Below are 14,463 nucleotides of genomic sequence, written 5' to 3'. Positions count from 1 at the left end.
TTTTGGAATTTCAGCCTCCAGAAATGTGAGACAATAAATTTCTGTAGATTTAAGCCACCAGTTTTTGGAAATTTGCAACAGAAGCCCTAGCAAAATAAGAAAATTTTTGCTACCAGGAAGTAGGATGCTGCTTTAACAAATATCTAAACATATGGAGGTGACTTTGGAATTGAGTAATGGGTAAAAGCTGTAAGAATTTTGAGATGCTTGATGGAAAAATCCTACATTGCCCTGAAGACACTGTAGGTAGAAATATGGATGTTAAAGGTGATTCTGTTGGGGGCACAGAAAAAAGGAAAGGGAACTGTAGACAAAGATTATATTGTCTTAGAGGATATGTAGATCATCATGAACAGAATTCTGCTAGAAAGAGGAATATTAATGCAGTTGCTAATGGTAAGAACCAAAGGAAATGCTGCATGTGTTTTTGGAAATTGGAGGAAAGGTGATCCTTGTCCTGAAGTGGCATAGAACTTGGAAGAATTGTGCTCTGAAGCTGTATGGAAGGCAGAATTTGTAAGTGATAAGGACAGACTTTTAGTTAAGGAGATTTCCAAGCAAAGCTGGAAGGTAGAATCTGGTTTCTCCTTGCTACTTGTGATAAAATGTCTCAGGAAAGAGGTAAATTGAAGAATGAACTGTTAAACAAATAGGAACCAAGAATTCATTTGGAAAATTCTCAGCCTATGCAAATATTTAACTATGGAAACATGGCCATGGGTATGGCTGGACAACCATTTGCTAAAAATGATTAGATGTGTGACAAGTGGATCCAACAAACAATCTCAACAGAAGCCAGGAAGGGAAATGCAATTATCTCCGTCCCTGTGGAGGACCCTCTCAACTAATGGCTTAGAAACCCCAAAATTGCACAGAAGACGGACAGGGTTTTCAACAAGTTCATATCAGCAGAGAACCTGCCATCCTGGACTGAGAGGGACAGAGATGGGCTGGAATGAAGAAAGAATGACTCCAAGGGTCCAAGTTGCCCAATCTAATGTGACAGGTGTCCTTATAAGAGGAAATTTGGACCCAGACAGACAGAGCAGGGGACACCGTGTAATGACTGAGGCAGAGAATGCCTTGGATTGTTTGACACCAGAAGAAGCTAGAAGAGGCTGAATCTAGATTCAGATTCTGAGGCTGAATCTAGAACAGATTTTTCTGTCCTGGCTTTGAAGGACTCATGGCCCTGCTGAAATCTTGATTTTAGACTTCTAGTCTCCAGTACTGTGAGACAATTTCTGTTGGTTTAAGCCACCTAGTTTGTGGCACTTTGTTATGGCAGCCCAAGCAAAGTAAGGCAACAATTATTTCCGGGACTGCAAACACATATTTCTGTCCTTAATCTAGCACTGAGCATGAGGAACCTTCTCTGCTCATTTTTCCAAAGGCCTTAGGCTAGGAAAAGAGGCCTAGCCAGGGGGGCAGGGAGTCATGACTTCTCCATTCCTGCTTTAGTCTTATTTATTTAATTTATTTAATAAAGGTTTTTTTCACTTTTGTTGTAACAGGACATCGAAAGCTGTTTGAAAGAGCACATGGAGCTCAGTGAACAAAGCAAATCCTTCAAAACAACTCAGAAAGATTTGGAGGGAGTTCTGACTCCTGAAGATAATATTGAAGTAAGCTCATTCCTGTGTACACAGTTCAAAATCTAATTAAAAGTGGGAGAATCTTTCTGATTCTCTCTTATTCTTTTTTTTGGCTTTGACTAATTGCTCAGTGCAGTTGAAGGCTCTACGATGCAAAGATGAATCTCAGGCCAAAAAGACAGGAGGAAATACATTAAAAAGGAGAAATTTATCAGGTAAGATCAATGTCAGGGAGGTTGGATCACTTTGCCTTTAGTCAAGTACCCTCTTGATACTCTTGAACTTGATGTATCTCTTCCTAAGTATTGGCATTATAAAGTTCCATCCTTGGATTTGTTTACATGTCTGCCTGTGTTGGGCCCAGGTAGGTGCTGGGCATTGTAGAGCATTGGACAAGAACAGAACTCTAAGCCCTTTCCCCTATCCCTATGGAAATTAGATACATGAGGGGAAGTTAGAGCAGCATTAGTTGGGTCTTACCCCTCTATGTCCTGCACACTTTCCTGTCAGGTCCCATGTGATGACAGACTTGTTTCTCATCTCATGGAGATGGTCTTTTTATTGGTGCTCATCATCTCTGAAGCATCTGTGTGTTATCAAGACTTACAACCAGGGTTAGAACACAGAGATGGTAGAGCCACCTACTGGGGCATTGCCCTTAGAGGTGGGGGTATAGGAAGAGCAGTGGCCTTCTCTGCTAATGATGGACATGTTACTAGAGCCATTCCTCAAGTTGAATGTCACTACCACAAGTGTTCAAGTGATACAGTGTGTGTCTACTCCTGGGAAAGCTTCAGGGGAGAAGAGAAGAGGGAATGTGGGAATTGGGTCTTTTCCCAGACAGAAGTCAGATCTGGGAGAGAAGAGAGTCATTTTCACCCCTCCTTTCCTAGGACAACAAAGAGACCTTTTCCTTCTACACACAGTCTTCATTCTTCCTAAGTTTTCAATTATTTTAAGAATGAATTGCCCGAATGAATCTTGACAGCTTATTGTAGTTTTTAAAAATTGTTTAAACATGAAATAATTGTTGAGTTTCTTGAAAAGACTGAATTCTTGTTTTTTAGGTGATTGCAATGGGAGGGTGGAAAATCGAATGCCTCAGATGGTGGATGTCTTGCAGGTATAACTCCTACTACAGAGTATCCTAAGTGCCGGGAGTTCCTACTATGCCTCACTTGTAACAAAATTTTCTCCCTGTTGTGACTTTTAGGCTCAAAATGCAATTCTGGAAGTAGAAAAAGATCTAAAACTGTTACAGGAGAGGCTGACAGCTTTGACAATCAATAAAGACAATGTGGCAGGTGGGTTGCTTGTTGAGAAGAAATTTCCATTCACTGGAAATGATTTTGCAGTGTGAAGGTAAAGAATCCTTTCAGGATTCTCTGTCCTCAGCCCCCTAAACACATTTGAATGCCCAAGTGAACAAGTTGCAGCTGAAGAATGATTTGTCCTTTGCAGAATCCTTAAAGGAAGTAGAAAACGACTGCAATTCATTGCTGTCTTTAAAAGCAGCAATGGAAAAGGAATGCAGATCCGTGACCCTGAAAACAGAGTCTCCCCAGGAAGTCCATGAGAAGAGAAAGAAGGCCATACAAGAGTAAGAGGTTTTATATGTTCATTGTTTCAGATGTTGTAACGAGTGAACGTGAAGACTCATGAACGTATTTTATCTCTCCTCAGAAGAGGTACCACACTATGTCTACCATATTTAATCATTGTAGAATTGTGCTTCTTCCTGCCTGCCTTGACTTCTATCACCCTCATTGTTCTTTTACAGGGAATCTGGCCTGTAATTCTGGGGCTGAGTGGGGGGGGAGGGGTGGTCCAGAAACCACTATTTATGGCTCTTGAGCTGCCTCTGTCTTTCTGGTATTCCAGTGCTCTCTGTATTTTTTCTTTTCGTTGTTGTTTTCACCTTTGCTTTCTCTCTGACCAAGTTATTGGATTCAGATTTCTCTTCTATTTCTTGCTTTGGCTCATAAAAATCTTGAGGGACAGGTATGAGGTGATCTTTTTTCGAAGAATAAAATTTTCCAGGACTTTAAGGAATTCTTAACGAACAAAGGTGTTTTACATTGTAGAATAAATATAAAATATTCAGCCCAAACATTATAGGACACCATTGTGGAAAGGAGGGTGGGAGTTGTGACCATAGAAAGCTTTGAGTAGTTCATTATTCCTCCAGAATTTATATCTCAAATTTGGAGTTAGGTAACCTTTGAAATATAAACTCTTACACAGCATTTTGTGTTCTTGCTGCATAAAAATCCATTTTTATATCCTTGAAAATGGATTTTTTGCATCTGTTGCTATTTCTGGCTGCTCATACATGTTATTATTCAGTGTACACAGAAATTTCCATGAAAGCATGTCTTGCTGAGAAAATAGTTCATCGCTCAGGAGCTACTGCCTGATGCCATTAAACATCAAAAATGGACCACTGCTTTTTCCCTCCTTTTGTGCTCATTGAGCAACCACAGTTTAATTTTTCCTAAAATTACTGTAGCTCACTAAATATCTGACCCACTAGAAAGAACCATTTCTCATTTCTGAAATAGTTTCAAAGAGCTTATATTTACCACCAGTAATCATTTGGTTACTTACATGCCAATTGTTCTTCTTTATGATATGGAATTAGCTTCTCCCACATCCATTTTATGCCCCTATCTGCCTACTGGGTTAGATCAGTCCCCCATCACCTTTCCTGCCTGGAAAGGCTGAATTATGACCTACAGAGAAATCAGGTCCTAATTCCTGGCACCTACGATTGTTGCCTTATGTGGCACAGATATTGCCAGTGTGATTGAGCATCTTGAGATGGAGAGAGTATCCTGGACTATCCAGGTGAGCCTTCGATGCCATCACAATTTTCCTTCTAAGACCGAGGCAGAGGGTGCTTACACACACACACACACTCACAGGAGAAGGTGATGTGAACACAGAGGCAGAGGCTGGAGATAGCGGCCACCAGCCAAGGAATGCTGCAAGCCACCAGAAGCTGGAAGATACCAAGGACAGACTCAAACTAGTGCCTCTATAGGGAGTGTGGCCCCGCCTGCCAAAACCTCGACTTGGGCCCCATTATACTAATTTTGGACTTCTGGATTCCAGAGCTGTAAGAAAATAATTTTTTAAAAATAAATGTTTGAAGCCTCCACTTTGGTCATTTGTTGCAGCTTCCACACGAAATGAATATACTGCCCAGGTTTTCTAATTACTCTCCTTACCTCCACTTTCCCATCTTTAAACACATTTCCAACTCTGATTCATTCTCCCTATAGTTGCTAGAGTGTTCTTTGTAGGCAAGTTCTCTGTTCCTGCCTTCTTTTGATTCTGGGACATTCCATGCTCTGCAGGGACAGTCCAGGATTCCTCAGTAGGGCCTGGGGAGCTTCCCCTCAGCAGGTCCCTGGCGGCCTCTCCTTGTGCATTTTCTGCAGCTCCTTCTGATGCATCCCAAGCTGCAGCCACTCTGCTCAGGTCCCTTGGGCCTCCAGAAGCCTCTTTGCCTTTGTGTACACTATATATTTTCTGCTCTTCACCTGGCAATCTCCTACCCACTCAGATACTTACCTGCCTCAAAATCTCTTCTGGAGAGATGGATATAAACAAAATGGTGGATAGACATGGAGACTGAATGTCGGCTCAATCCTTTTACTTGTAAGGTAACCTCTGAATACATTAAGGTTCCTCTCATGTCAGCAAGTATATGCAATTCCTTTGTCTTTTTTTCTTTCTATCTTTTAGATTTTTAGTTATTCTACATTTCCTTTATTAGATTGGGTAGATATAGGTTGTATTTTCCTTCCCCCTTCCTTTTTTTTTTTTTTTTTTTTGGTCATTTTCTGTATCCTTGATTTAATCTGCTAATAAGTGGTATTTTTACCTCTTCTTCTTGAGATTTAACTGTATCTATTTCCCTCTTTGCACTATCATGGTAGTGTATTTTACCCTTATATACATTTAAAGCTATACAAGACATTTTTTGGTATTTTACAGTCCATTCTTTTTCTATATTCAAGTTTGTTGAAAATAATCCACAAAATCTCAAGGCCTCAAAAAGGAAGCAAGATTATGAAACCGATTCTGAGAAGCCCTGATGCGTAGAACCTTCCACAGAGAGGTAGGGAGCTTTATGTGGATGTGCAATTCCTTCTCTACTGTAAAACCCACTTCAAGGGCTTTTTGTTCCAGTGAGTAATCACTGTGATGCCTGGAAAGCATCCCAAGCACTTACTACAGCCTGAATGGCTCCTGCTCCTGTCCCCTTGCAGGGAGGGGTATGCACCCCCCATGGACAGCAGACACCCCCACCCCAACTCTAGGCTACTTTTAGTAGAAGAGAAATCCTGAAAAGGAATCCGGTTAGCACCTACTTCCCACCTTCAAGTTAACTGTTCCAAGGATATACTTTCCCATTTATGTGAGAACTCTAACACAAACAACATATTTTAGTATGCAAGTTGTTTGTCCTGAAGAGTGAAGAAATTGTTGTGATTTCCCTTGGTGGATAGTCTACTGCAAGGCCTGTATTGGGAGAGGAAGCATTTGCTTACTATTGTTAGAGGTTCCTTTATTTGTATTCTGTAGCATAATACTTTATTCATAAATTGTCTTTCTCTGTAATTTTACTCTCCAAGATGATGAATTTCTCCTAATGCCCCATGGATCTTTCTTCTTCTTCTCATTATCATGCATTAATGCCTATGAGTCCATTTTCAGTCATAAATATTCATATGTTGCCTGGTAAGATATGGAAGTCAGGTTTTATATAGACTGAAAGAATTTTTAAAATCTACCTGTGGCTTGAAGAAAAAGACCAGTGCCTCAGTTTTCCTGAAAATTTTCCTATCCAAGGCAGTTATTTTAATTTTTAATGTGTCTTAAATCTAAGTGAATTCCCTTTATATATTGGAGATCCTGGTTTTAGTGTTGAGTTCCCACTAGACTGGAGCCCTGCCCTGCCGAGAATTGACTAATTTGTTAGGGAGCCACCTACACTTACCGGCAGAGCTTTGTGGAGCTCAGGGAATGGGCATTCCCCTCATCCACAGCTTTCATGTGGGGTGTCTGGAAAACTCTCTGCCTCTGGTGAGGGACCTGAGTGGATTAAGGAGTTTAAGATGGTGGAGGAAGGAGGCAGAGGGTTTGTAATCCTTCCTCACAGAACTACAAGTCAGAATAGACCTCAGCCGATTTTTGTCCTTTGTCCTTTGTCAGATCCAGAACCTGGTGCTGCTCCCGTGAAGAACAGCAGCTGCAGAAGTGCATCCCCCGCTGAGGAGCTGGTGGACGGCAAGGTAAATGCTGCCCTCGATTGTTTTCAATTCTAACAAGTATTGAACAAAACTTTTCTCTTTTCTTCTAATCCCATTTTCTGGCCTTACTTCTTTCTGTGTGTTATGTTATACTTGAATTTTCTCTCTCCCTCTCTCTCTTGTTTTTTTAAAGCACAAAAACCAGACACTTTCCCAATTGAGTTACCTCTACATAGCTCACTTCCATATGTAACTTTGTTTTTGTCAGAAAGTACATTCCTAGAACTCCAGGACTCCACACCTATCTGAAAGAACTTCGTGCCCACAGGAAAACCTCCAGAGACTAGATGACTCTTTTCTCAGGGAGGCGAGCAGAGGGAGTATGAGCAGGCACCTGCAAGCAGAATGTGTGGCCCTGGGAATGGATCTAATTCTTCTCAGAACTTCTGTTTCCTCAAATTTACAGCAGGGTGTTCATCCTTTACTTGCAGAGTTCTGAGAATCAGAGAGAAGACATGATAAGATTGTGGAAGGGCTCTAAACAGTATCTAGAACCGCATGTGCAGAGCCTGGGATTTCATTTCCATTCCTTCTGTTTCATCTCATTTCTAAATAACCATCTACTATGATGACGGTGGAGGCAGGGCTGCGAAGGTTCTGGAAATGAAGTCTCTCTGAGGAGTACAGTTTCTGGCACTGATGCTGCTATTTGGGATCCTAGTGGAGGGGACATGCCAGGTGCTGACACCTGCTCCTTAGGGTTTGTGCTTTACGCAGCAATGGTGCTTTTGTCTATGACATCAAAATTTTTCAAAACTTTACCTGCAGATCAATAGGATTCAAGAGGATCCCCCTTTTTCCCAGGACGCCCCCTCATGCTCTACCCCATGGGAGGCCCTCTGTCAGCGATGCTACGATATGGGCCATCTCTGCCTCCCTGGTGGCCTCTCGGTTCTGACCTGCTGCCTCCACCTTCACCAGTTGGTAAGATGATCAGAACAACACGAACAGACTAGTAAATTGGACTCTTCCTATCTCTCATCCCTTCCTTCTAGAAAATGTCGCAGGTCATCCTACAGAGCTTTGCAATGAAAGGACACTGTGCCTTTCTTCAAGTTTCTTAAGACACACACTGGGCTGCATCATCCCCCCCCACAGAGCCAGGCAGCAGGTGTCTCTTGTAGACAAGGAAAGAGGCTGTTTATAGAAAGCCAGAAATGTCAGTTCTGCAGATGTGTGTTGCACATCTTCTGGGTGTCCTGCTCTGGAAGGGTTATGCCCTGCCCCCAATTGCAAGAGCTGAAAATGTCCTGTCAGAATGACACATGCATTAAGCAGCACAAGGTCGTGATCACTACTAATGGAAACACCAGTGAAGGCCTCCAGGGTGCAAGAGAGAGAGATTTCCTTTGGGGCCTCCTAAGACTTTCAGTTTTGTTATCTATGAAACAGGAATGATATTGATTTTATGAGGTTATTGTGAGGATGAAAAGATACAGTACATTAAAGAAAGTATCTTACAAAATGTCTGGCATAGGTTGGGCACACTTCTCACAGTTTAAGTAAAACTTTATGTACACCGAAGATTATCAAAAGATGTTTTTTGAACTGCATTAAACTGAAGTAAGAGTATAAAGAGTGTGGGTCGAGAGATTTGCAATTGCTGTTTCAAAAGGTAAGGGAAAGACCTCTTTATTAAAATTCAGCTTCCACAAGATAAAGGATAATTTTAAGATGCGTACCAGTCAGTTAAATTCAGAGATCTCTATCTGCCATCTGAAGACTGTTTTCATTACACACAGACAAACAGATGTGGGCACACATTAACATCACATCAGTGGGCTCAGAAATATCATAGAGGAGAAAATGTATATAGGAAAAACTATGATCAGATTGAAATAAACAAAACCTTCTTGCTTTACAGGACAACCAGTTGGAGATTTGGAGAGGACCCCCAGTTGTGTCAGCATACAAGAGCTACTTTAAATGTTCATATAAATAAAGTTTTTTCACATAAATGAAATCATTCAATATGTGGTCTTTTTGTGACAAGCTCCTTTCACTTAACATGATGCTTTCAAAGTTGATCCATGTCATAGCATGTACCAGTACCTCACTCTTTGTTTTGTCAAATCATATTCCACTATTTGATATATCATATTTTAAAAATCCTTTCACTAGTGGATGGACAGCACTTTTATTTTTTGGCTCTCTCTCTAGTCAATGACCCTTTCTCTACATCTTGGACCTTATCTCGTACAGCACAATACCACTGAATTCCCAGTGTTAGGTATTTCTGATCACTGCCTCCCATTGCTTTTTAGATCACTTACACTTTCTTTATTGAAATTCTTTGCTTAAGAGGCTGCAAACACAAAAGTCTCCTCAACTTTCTTACCCTCCATGTGTACCCTAGTATCTTCATTTCTCCCCTTGTGCACCACTCCCTTTCAAACCCTTCTCTCTCCCTCTCCACTTCACTTGCTTCTAAAAACGTAGCAACCTGGTTCAGGTATAGGGATTTGCTTCTTAGGAGTCTGCACTTGAGCAACTAAATATCACATGCCAATGGATTTAGTGTGTGATATTTACAAGTTCCCCCATATCAAATGGGCATTCAATTCTTTCTGTCCTTCATTATTACCAGCTCCCAACTCCTCATGGGAGGCAGGGAGCTTCTTATCTCAGGAAACTGACAACCTTAAGAAAAGAGGTCTAGGGTCGCTCAGTGAAAATTACCTCCAGTAAGTAAAGTTCACCAGTTGATAAGGGTGTTCTCAGAATTTCTAGTTGGCTTATTTTTATTTTTTTAGATCCTGGGCCCAGGGATTGGATCCAACCCCGTATGTGGGAGGCAGGCACTCAACTACTTGAGCCTTGGCTTTTTAATGCCTTGCTTTTAATACACACAGCTAAGGTTCACCAAACATTTGAAGAAAGATCAACTGTGAATGAGCCACCAAAAGAAACAGAGAAAAAAACCTGGAACTAGGAGAGAAAAAAGACAATGCAGGGCACCTTCAGGTTTTTGACAGAAAAATTTCTTACCTGAAAAGGATAACCAGCAACATTAACAAAAGTGAGGATATAATAGAGATGTTATCAGTGATACAAGGTCAAACACATTTGCTTTCCATGAACTCTTTTTTCTCAGGAAGCCCTGAAAAAATGAGGGAGTAAAGAAGAAAGTAAAAGTTGTGGCTTCTGTGGAAGAGGGAAATCCATAGAATGATGAGAAGGGACTTCCAGGGATAGCAGCGGTGCAGCAGCCCAAGAGTTCACCCAGCGAAGCTGGGAGCAGTAGGGCAGAGCCCCAGGAGGGATATCCCCAAAGAAACAAGGGAGCTACTTACTGTGACCTAATCACAGGAGTTTGACAGCTGGGGAAGAGAAATTCCCAGCTATCTAGTAACACATTGAGAACTAAGCAAGTGAAAAGAGAGGCAATTTTCAACACCACAGAAAACACTGTTTCCTTTAGAAATGTATTTCAAGTATACAGTGTTGTTCACTCGTGCACAGTCTTTGTATAGGCATGATCATGTTAGTGCCTATTTAATAAAAATGAGTATAGGTCTTCTGGAAGAATAGGGGAGGAAAATTACATGGGTGGGAGAGAGATAGAATGAAAGAGGTGGAGTGAAAGACCTTCACTTTTCACAGTAGTAGAAAATAAAGTAGAAATATCAACAAATTGCAACATAAGCATGTCATTTAGAAGTAGGGAGGTAAATAGCAAAAAAAAAAAAATGAAATGGGGTTGGGAGATGCGGGAAAGGAGGATTCCTGTTTTTCAGTGTAAACCTCATATTGTTTGACTTTTACAATATGTACATTAATTGCTTGTAAATTCGATTGTCATTTTCAAGATAAAGGAACCATAACTGGAAAGATTAGTGAGAACTGCAGAGAAGCTAACTTTTTGATTTAAGAAAATAAAGTGGGACCATTGAAGAGGAACTATTATCTTCTTTATTATTAAGAGGTGCATTTAAAAAAAGAAAAAGAATATTAACACACACACACATGCAGAAAGACAATAGTCCAATCTGGAAAACTATATGAACCAAGGCACATAACAAATTCATGTGAAGAATTATCAACTAATAAGCTTCCAGGGATTTCAGATTCTTATCTGCATTGCATATATTGTTGGGGGTCACTATGCTTGATTCTTTCACTTTATTTAGTGGTTTTTCAAAATAAGGAAAAATAATGAGTTGGCTCCTTAGTATCCTCCAAAAGTGATGGAGATTTTTAAGTATCATCATATATGCATGAATATTATATACTGAATTTGTTTTAGCCCACTAAAGTTGTTGTTATTGATGCTAAATTTTTAGCATCAGTAAGAGGCTCCAGTTGGTTCATGACATGTTTTTTGTTACGTTTTTAGATTCATAGATCATACAAAATGTTACATTAAAAAATAAGAGGTTTCCATATACCCTACTCCTCACACCCCCACTCCCCTCACATCAACATCTTCTTTCATTAGTGTGGCATTCTGACTTCTTTTGATACAGCAGAGAAGTCTTTGAGAGCTTCTTTGACAGGATTATCCCAGGCAGTTCCCAGACTTTGGGTTCCCAGACCTGATTGATTCAATGGGAAATTATATTTAGTGATCACTATCTGAGAGCTAGGGGGTGATTGCTATTGGGTATGTCAATGGATCTAGAAATTTTATGTTCCTTCTTTTTGAAGTATAAAAATCTACCATCAGCTCACATTTAGACTCCAAACCAATTCAGGACTACAGGTTTTTGGGTTTTTTTTAAAAAGACACATTTATTTTTTATTTCTCTCCCCCCTTCCCCTCTGCCCCATCCCCCAGTTGCCTGCTCTCTGTGTCCATTCACTGTGTATTATTCCGTGTCCTCTTGCATTCTTGTCTGTGGCACTGGGAATCTGAGTCTCTTTTTGTTACCTCATTTTGCTGCGTGAACTCTCCATGAGTATAGCACCACTCCTGAGCAGACAGTGCTTTATTCAGGCAGGGTGGCTCCACTTGTGGGTGCACACTCCTTGCACTTGGGGCTCCCCTACATGGGGGACTCCCTTGCATGGCAAGGCACTCCTTGTGTGCATCAGCACTGAGCATGGGCCAGCTCTCCACACAGGTCAGAAGGCCCTGGGTTTGAGCCCTGGACCTCCCATATGGTAGGCAGACACTCTATCAGTTGAGCCAAATCTGCCTCCTAAGATTACAAGCTTTTTACTTGACCTCTTTGGGCATTCTTCTGCATTTGTTTTTCTTCTATGCTAAAAACTCTGCTTGCCAATCTTACCAACATCCATTTTTATTCCTTATCCCTCAATGTATGCAGAACTCAGAATGACAATACCAATCTTATCGACAGCATTTTCACTATAGAAAAGTTAAAATCTTTTTTGAAAATAAGGAATTTTTTAATAACATACAACAAAACATTAGCAAATGGAATTCAAAAATACATAAAAATCAACTTTTTTTTGCAAATGAATAAAAAACAATGGCAAAATAAATAAGTACTTACATACAAAAGTGGAAAGTATGCATCTCCAGCAGATCCACACTACAAGAAATGTTAAAAGGTGTGCATTAGGCAGAAGGAACATGATGCCAGTGAGAAATCTACATCAATACAAAAGAATCAACAGCACTGGAAATGGTTAATACATGAGTAAATTTATAAGATACATTTTTTCTTTAAAAATTTCTTCTGAAGATGATTATTTAAAAAATAACAAATTCTTGTGGGGTTTATACATGTAAATTTAAAATGTTTAACAATAGTAGCATAAAAGGTGAGATGGAAGTAAGTAGAAAGATGCTATATTAAGGTAATTCTACCATACACGAAGTGGTACAATGCCTCTACCAACAGAGATAAGGTAAAAATTTATACGACATGGAAGCAGATGCGGCTCAAGTGATTGAGTTCCCATCTACCATTTAGTAGGTCCAGGGTTTGATTTCCGGGGCCTCCTGGTGAATGCAAGCTAGCACACACAGTGAGCTCACCTGAGCAGAGTTCTGGCCCACACAGGAGTGCAGGACTTCATGGCAAGTTTACCTGAGTGAAGAGCTAGTGAAGCCAGATGGCGCAACAAAAAGAGACACAGAGCAGAGACAATAAGAGTCACAGCAAACCAAGGAGATAAGGTGGCACAAGTGATTGAACACCTCTTTTCCACTCCAGCCACCTAAAGAGAAGGAAAGACAGAAAAGAACTCACAGCAAATGGACAAAGAGAACAGACAATGGGGGTGGGGCAGAGGGAAATAAATAGATCTTTAAAATAAATTTATACTGCAAACCCTAAACAACAACTAAACTTAAAAAAAGTAAGTCTCAGCCAATATCTCACATAAGGAGATGACGTAGGTTTAAAGAACACTTTAAAAATTTATCAAAAAGAAGGCAGAGAAAGTGAAAAAACAACAATAAAGAACAGAGAAGAAAATAGAATCAAATTTCATCATAAACATATCAATAAGCACATGAATATTAATAGTCTAAAGACCTTAAATAAATGGCACAGATGATAAGATTGGATAAAAATCAAGACCCAACTATATGGCCAAGAAGAACTTCACTTTAAAGATGACACATAAAAGGGAAAGTAAAAGAGTAGAAAAAGACATACCCTGGTAACACTAGTCAAAAGAAAGGCAGAGTGTTTATATTACCAGAAAAAGGCGATTTCAGGACAAAGAATACTGACGCAGATAACGTCATTTAATAAAAAGGGTCATTTAATAAAGAGGCTTCAAGTAGTCTAAACTGCATGTGTGCAATTACTAATAAAGCTTCAAAACACAAGAGCAGAAATGAATAGAAATGCAAGGAAAAATAAACAAATGCACAGTTAAAGTCAGCAATTCCAATACCCTGTCTTAGTAATTGATACAAAAGCAGGAAAGACTTGAGCTATAATATCCACCAACTTGATTTGAGTGTTCTTTACAGAACACTATGTGCAAAAATATCAGAATAAACATTCTCAAATGCCTCTGGAACAATAATCAAAATTGACCTATTGTGGGCCATAAAACAAGCCTCAATAAATTCGGAAGGACAATAATGGAATTAGATTAGAAATCAATAATAGAGACTTACTTGAAAACATGGAAAATAATAACACATTTCTAAAACACCATGGAATAAGGATGAAATCAAAGGTAAATTATAATGTATTTTGAACTGCATGAAAATGAAAACACAACATCTGCTTGTGGGATGCCACTACAGCAGTATTTAAGGAAAGATGTAAACAACCCAATATCTATAACAGGAAATAAAATGATCTCAAAACGATGGATTTAGCTTCTACATCAAGAAACTGGAAAAGTAAGAGCAAATTGAATCCATAAAAAGCAGAAAAAAAAGAAAATTATATAGACTGTAGTGGAAATCAATGTGACCACAAACAAAAATAATAGAGAATTATCAGAACATTAAAACTTAAAAACCTCTAGTCATAGATATCAGGAAAATAAAAAAGAATATACAAATTACTGTTATGGGAATAAGAGGTATGAAACCCCTAACAATTCTATGGTTATTGAAAAGGATGATAAAGAAATATTAAAAACACCTTTACGTAATAGATTTGACAGTT

General features: G+C 39.6%; 2 protein-coding genes across 3 annotated transcripts in view; both read left to right on the top strand.

Annotated features, from left to right (window-relative positions):
* LOC131275493 (septin-14-like) overlaps positions 1 to 14,463 on the top strand; it is a 231,533-nt gene that overhangs the window by 153,116 nt on the left and 63,954 nt on the right.
* Positions 1,521 to 8,873, top strand: LOC139437448 (transport and Golgi organization protein 1 homolog). 2 transcript variants are annotated; one of them, XM_071211481.1, is made up of 9 exons: positions 1,521 to 1,625; positions 1,732 to 1,810; positions 2,663 to 2,718; positions 2,809 to 2,899; positions 3,057 to 3,195; positions 5,621 to 5,721; positions 6,819 to 6,898; positions 7,685 to 7,840; positions 8,781 to 8,873. In XM_071211481.1, exons 1-6 carry the CDS (start codon positions 1,542 to 1,544, stop codon positions 5,703 to 5,705), a joined length of 534 nt encoding a protein of 177 aa, XP_071067582.1. In that variant the 5' UTR covers positions 1,521 to 1,541; the 3' UTR covers positions 5,706 to 5,721; positions 6,819 to 6,898; positions 7,685 to 7,840; positions 8,781 to 8,873. The 2 variants fall into 2 exon arrangements, with proteins under 2 accessions (XP_071067582.1, XP_071067583.1); XM_071211482.1 differs by having other exon boundaries at positions 1,727 to 1,810.

Source organism: Dasypus novemcinctus, chromosome 23 (assembly GCF_030445035.2).
Source record: "Dasypus novemcinctus isolate mDasNov1 chromosome 23, mDasNov1.1.hap2, whole genome shotgun sequence".
Classification (NCBI taxonomy): Eukaryota; Metazoa; Chordata; class Mammalia; order Cingulata; family Dasypodidae; genus Dasypus; species Dasypus novemcinctus.
This window is presented reverse-complemented; position numbering and strand designations above follow the sequence as displayed.

Coding starts and splice junctions, on each gene's coding strand:
- LOC139437448 (XM_071211481.1), top strand. CDS start 1,542: ATGGAGCTCAGTGAACAAAGCAAATCCTTCAAAACAACTCAGAAAGAT. Junction 1,626..1,731: donor CTCCTGAAGATAATATTGAA/GTAAGCTCATTC, acceptor TGCTCAGTGCAG/TTGAAGGCTCTACGATGCAA. Junction 1,811..2,662: donor AAAAAGGAGAAATTTATCAG/GTAAGATCAATG, acceptor CTTGTTTTTTAG/GTGATTGCAATGGGAGGGTG.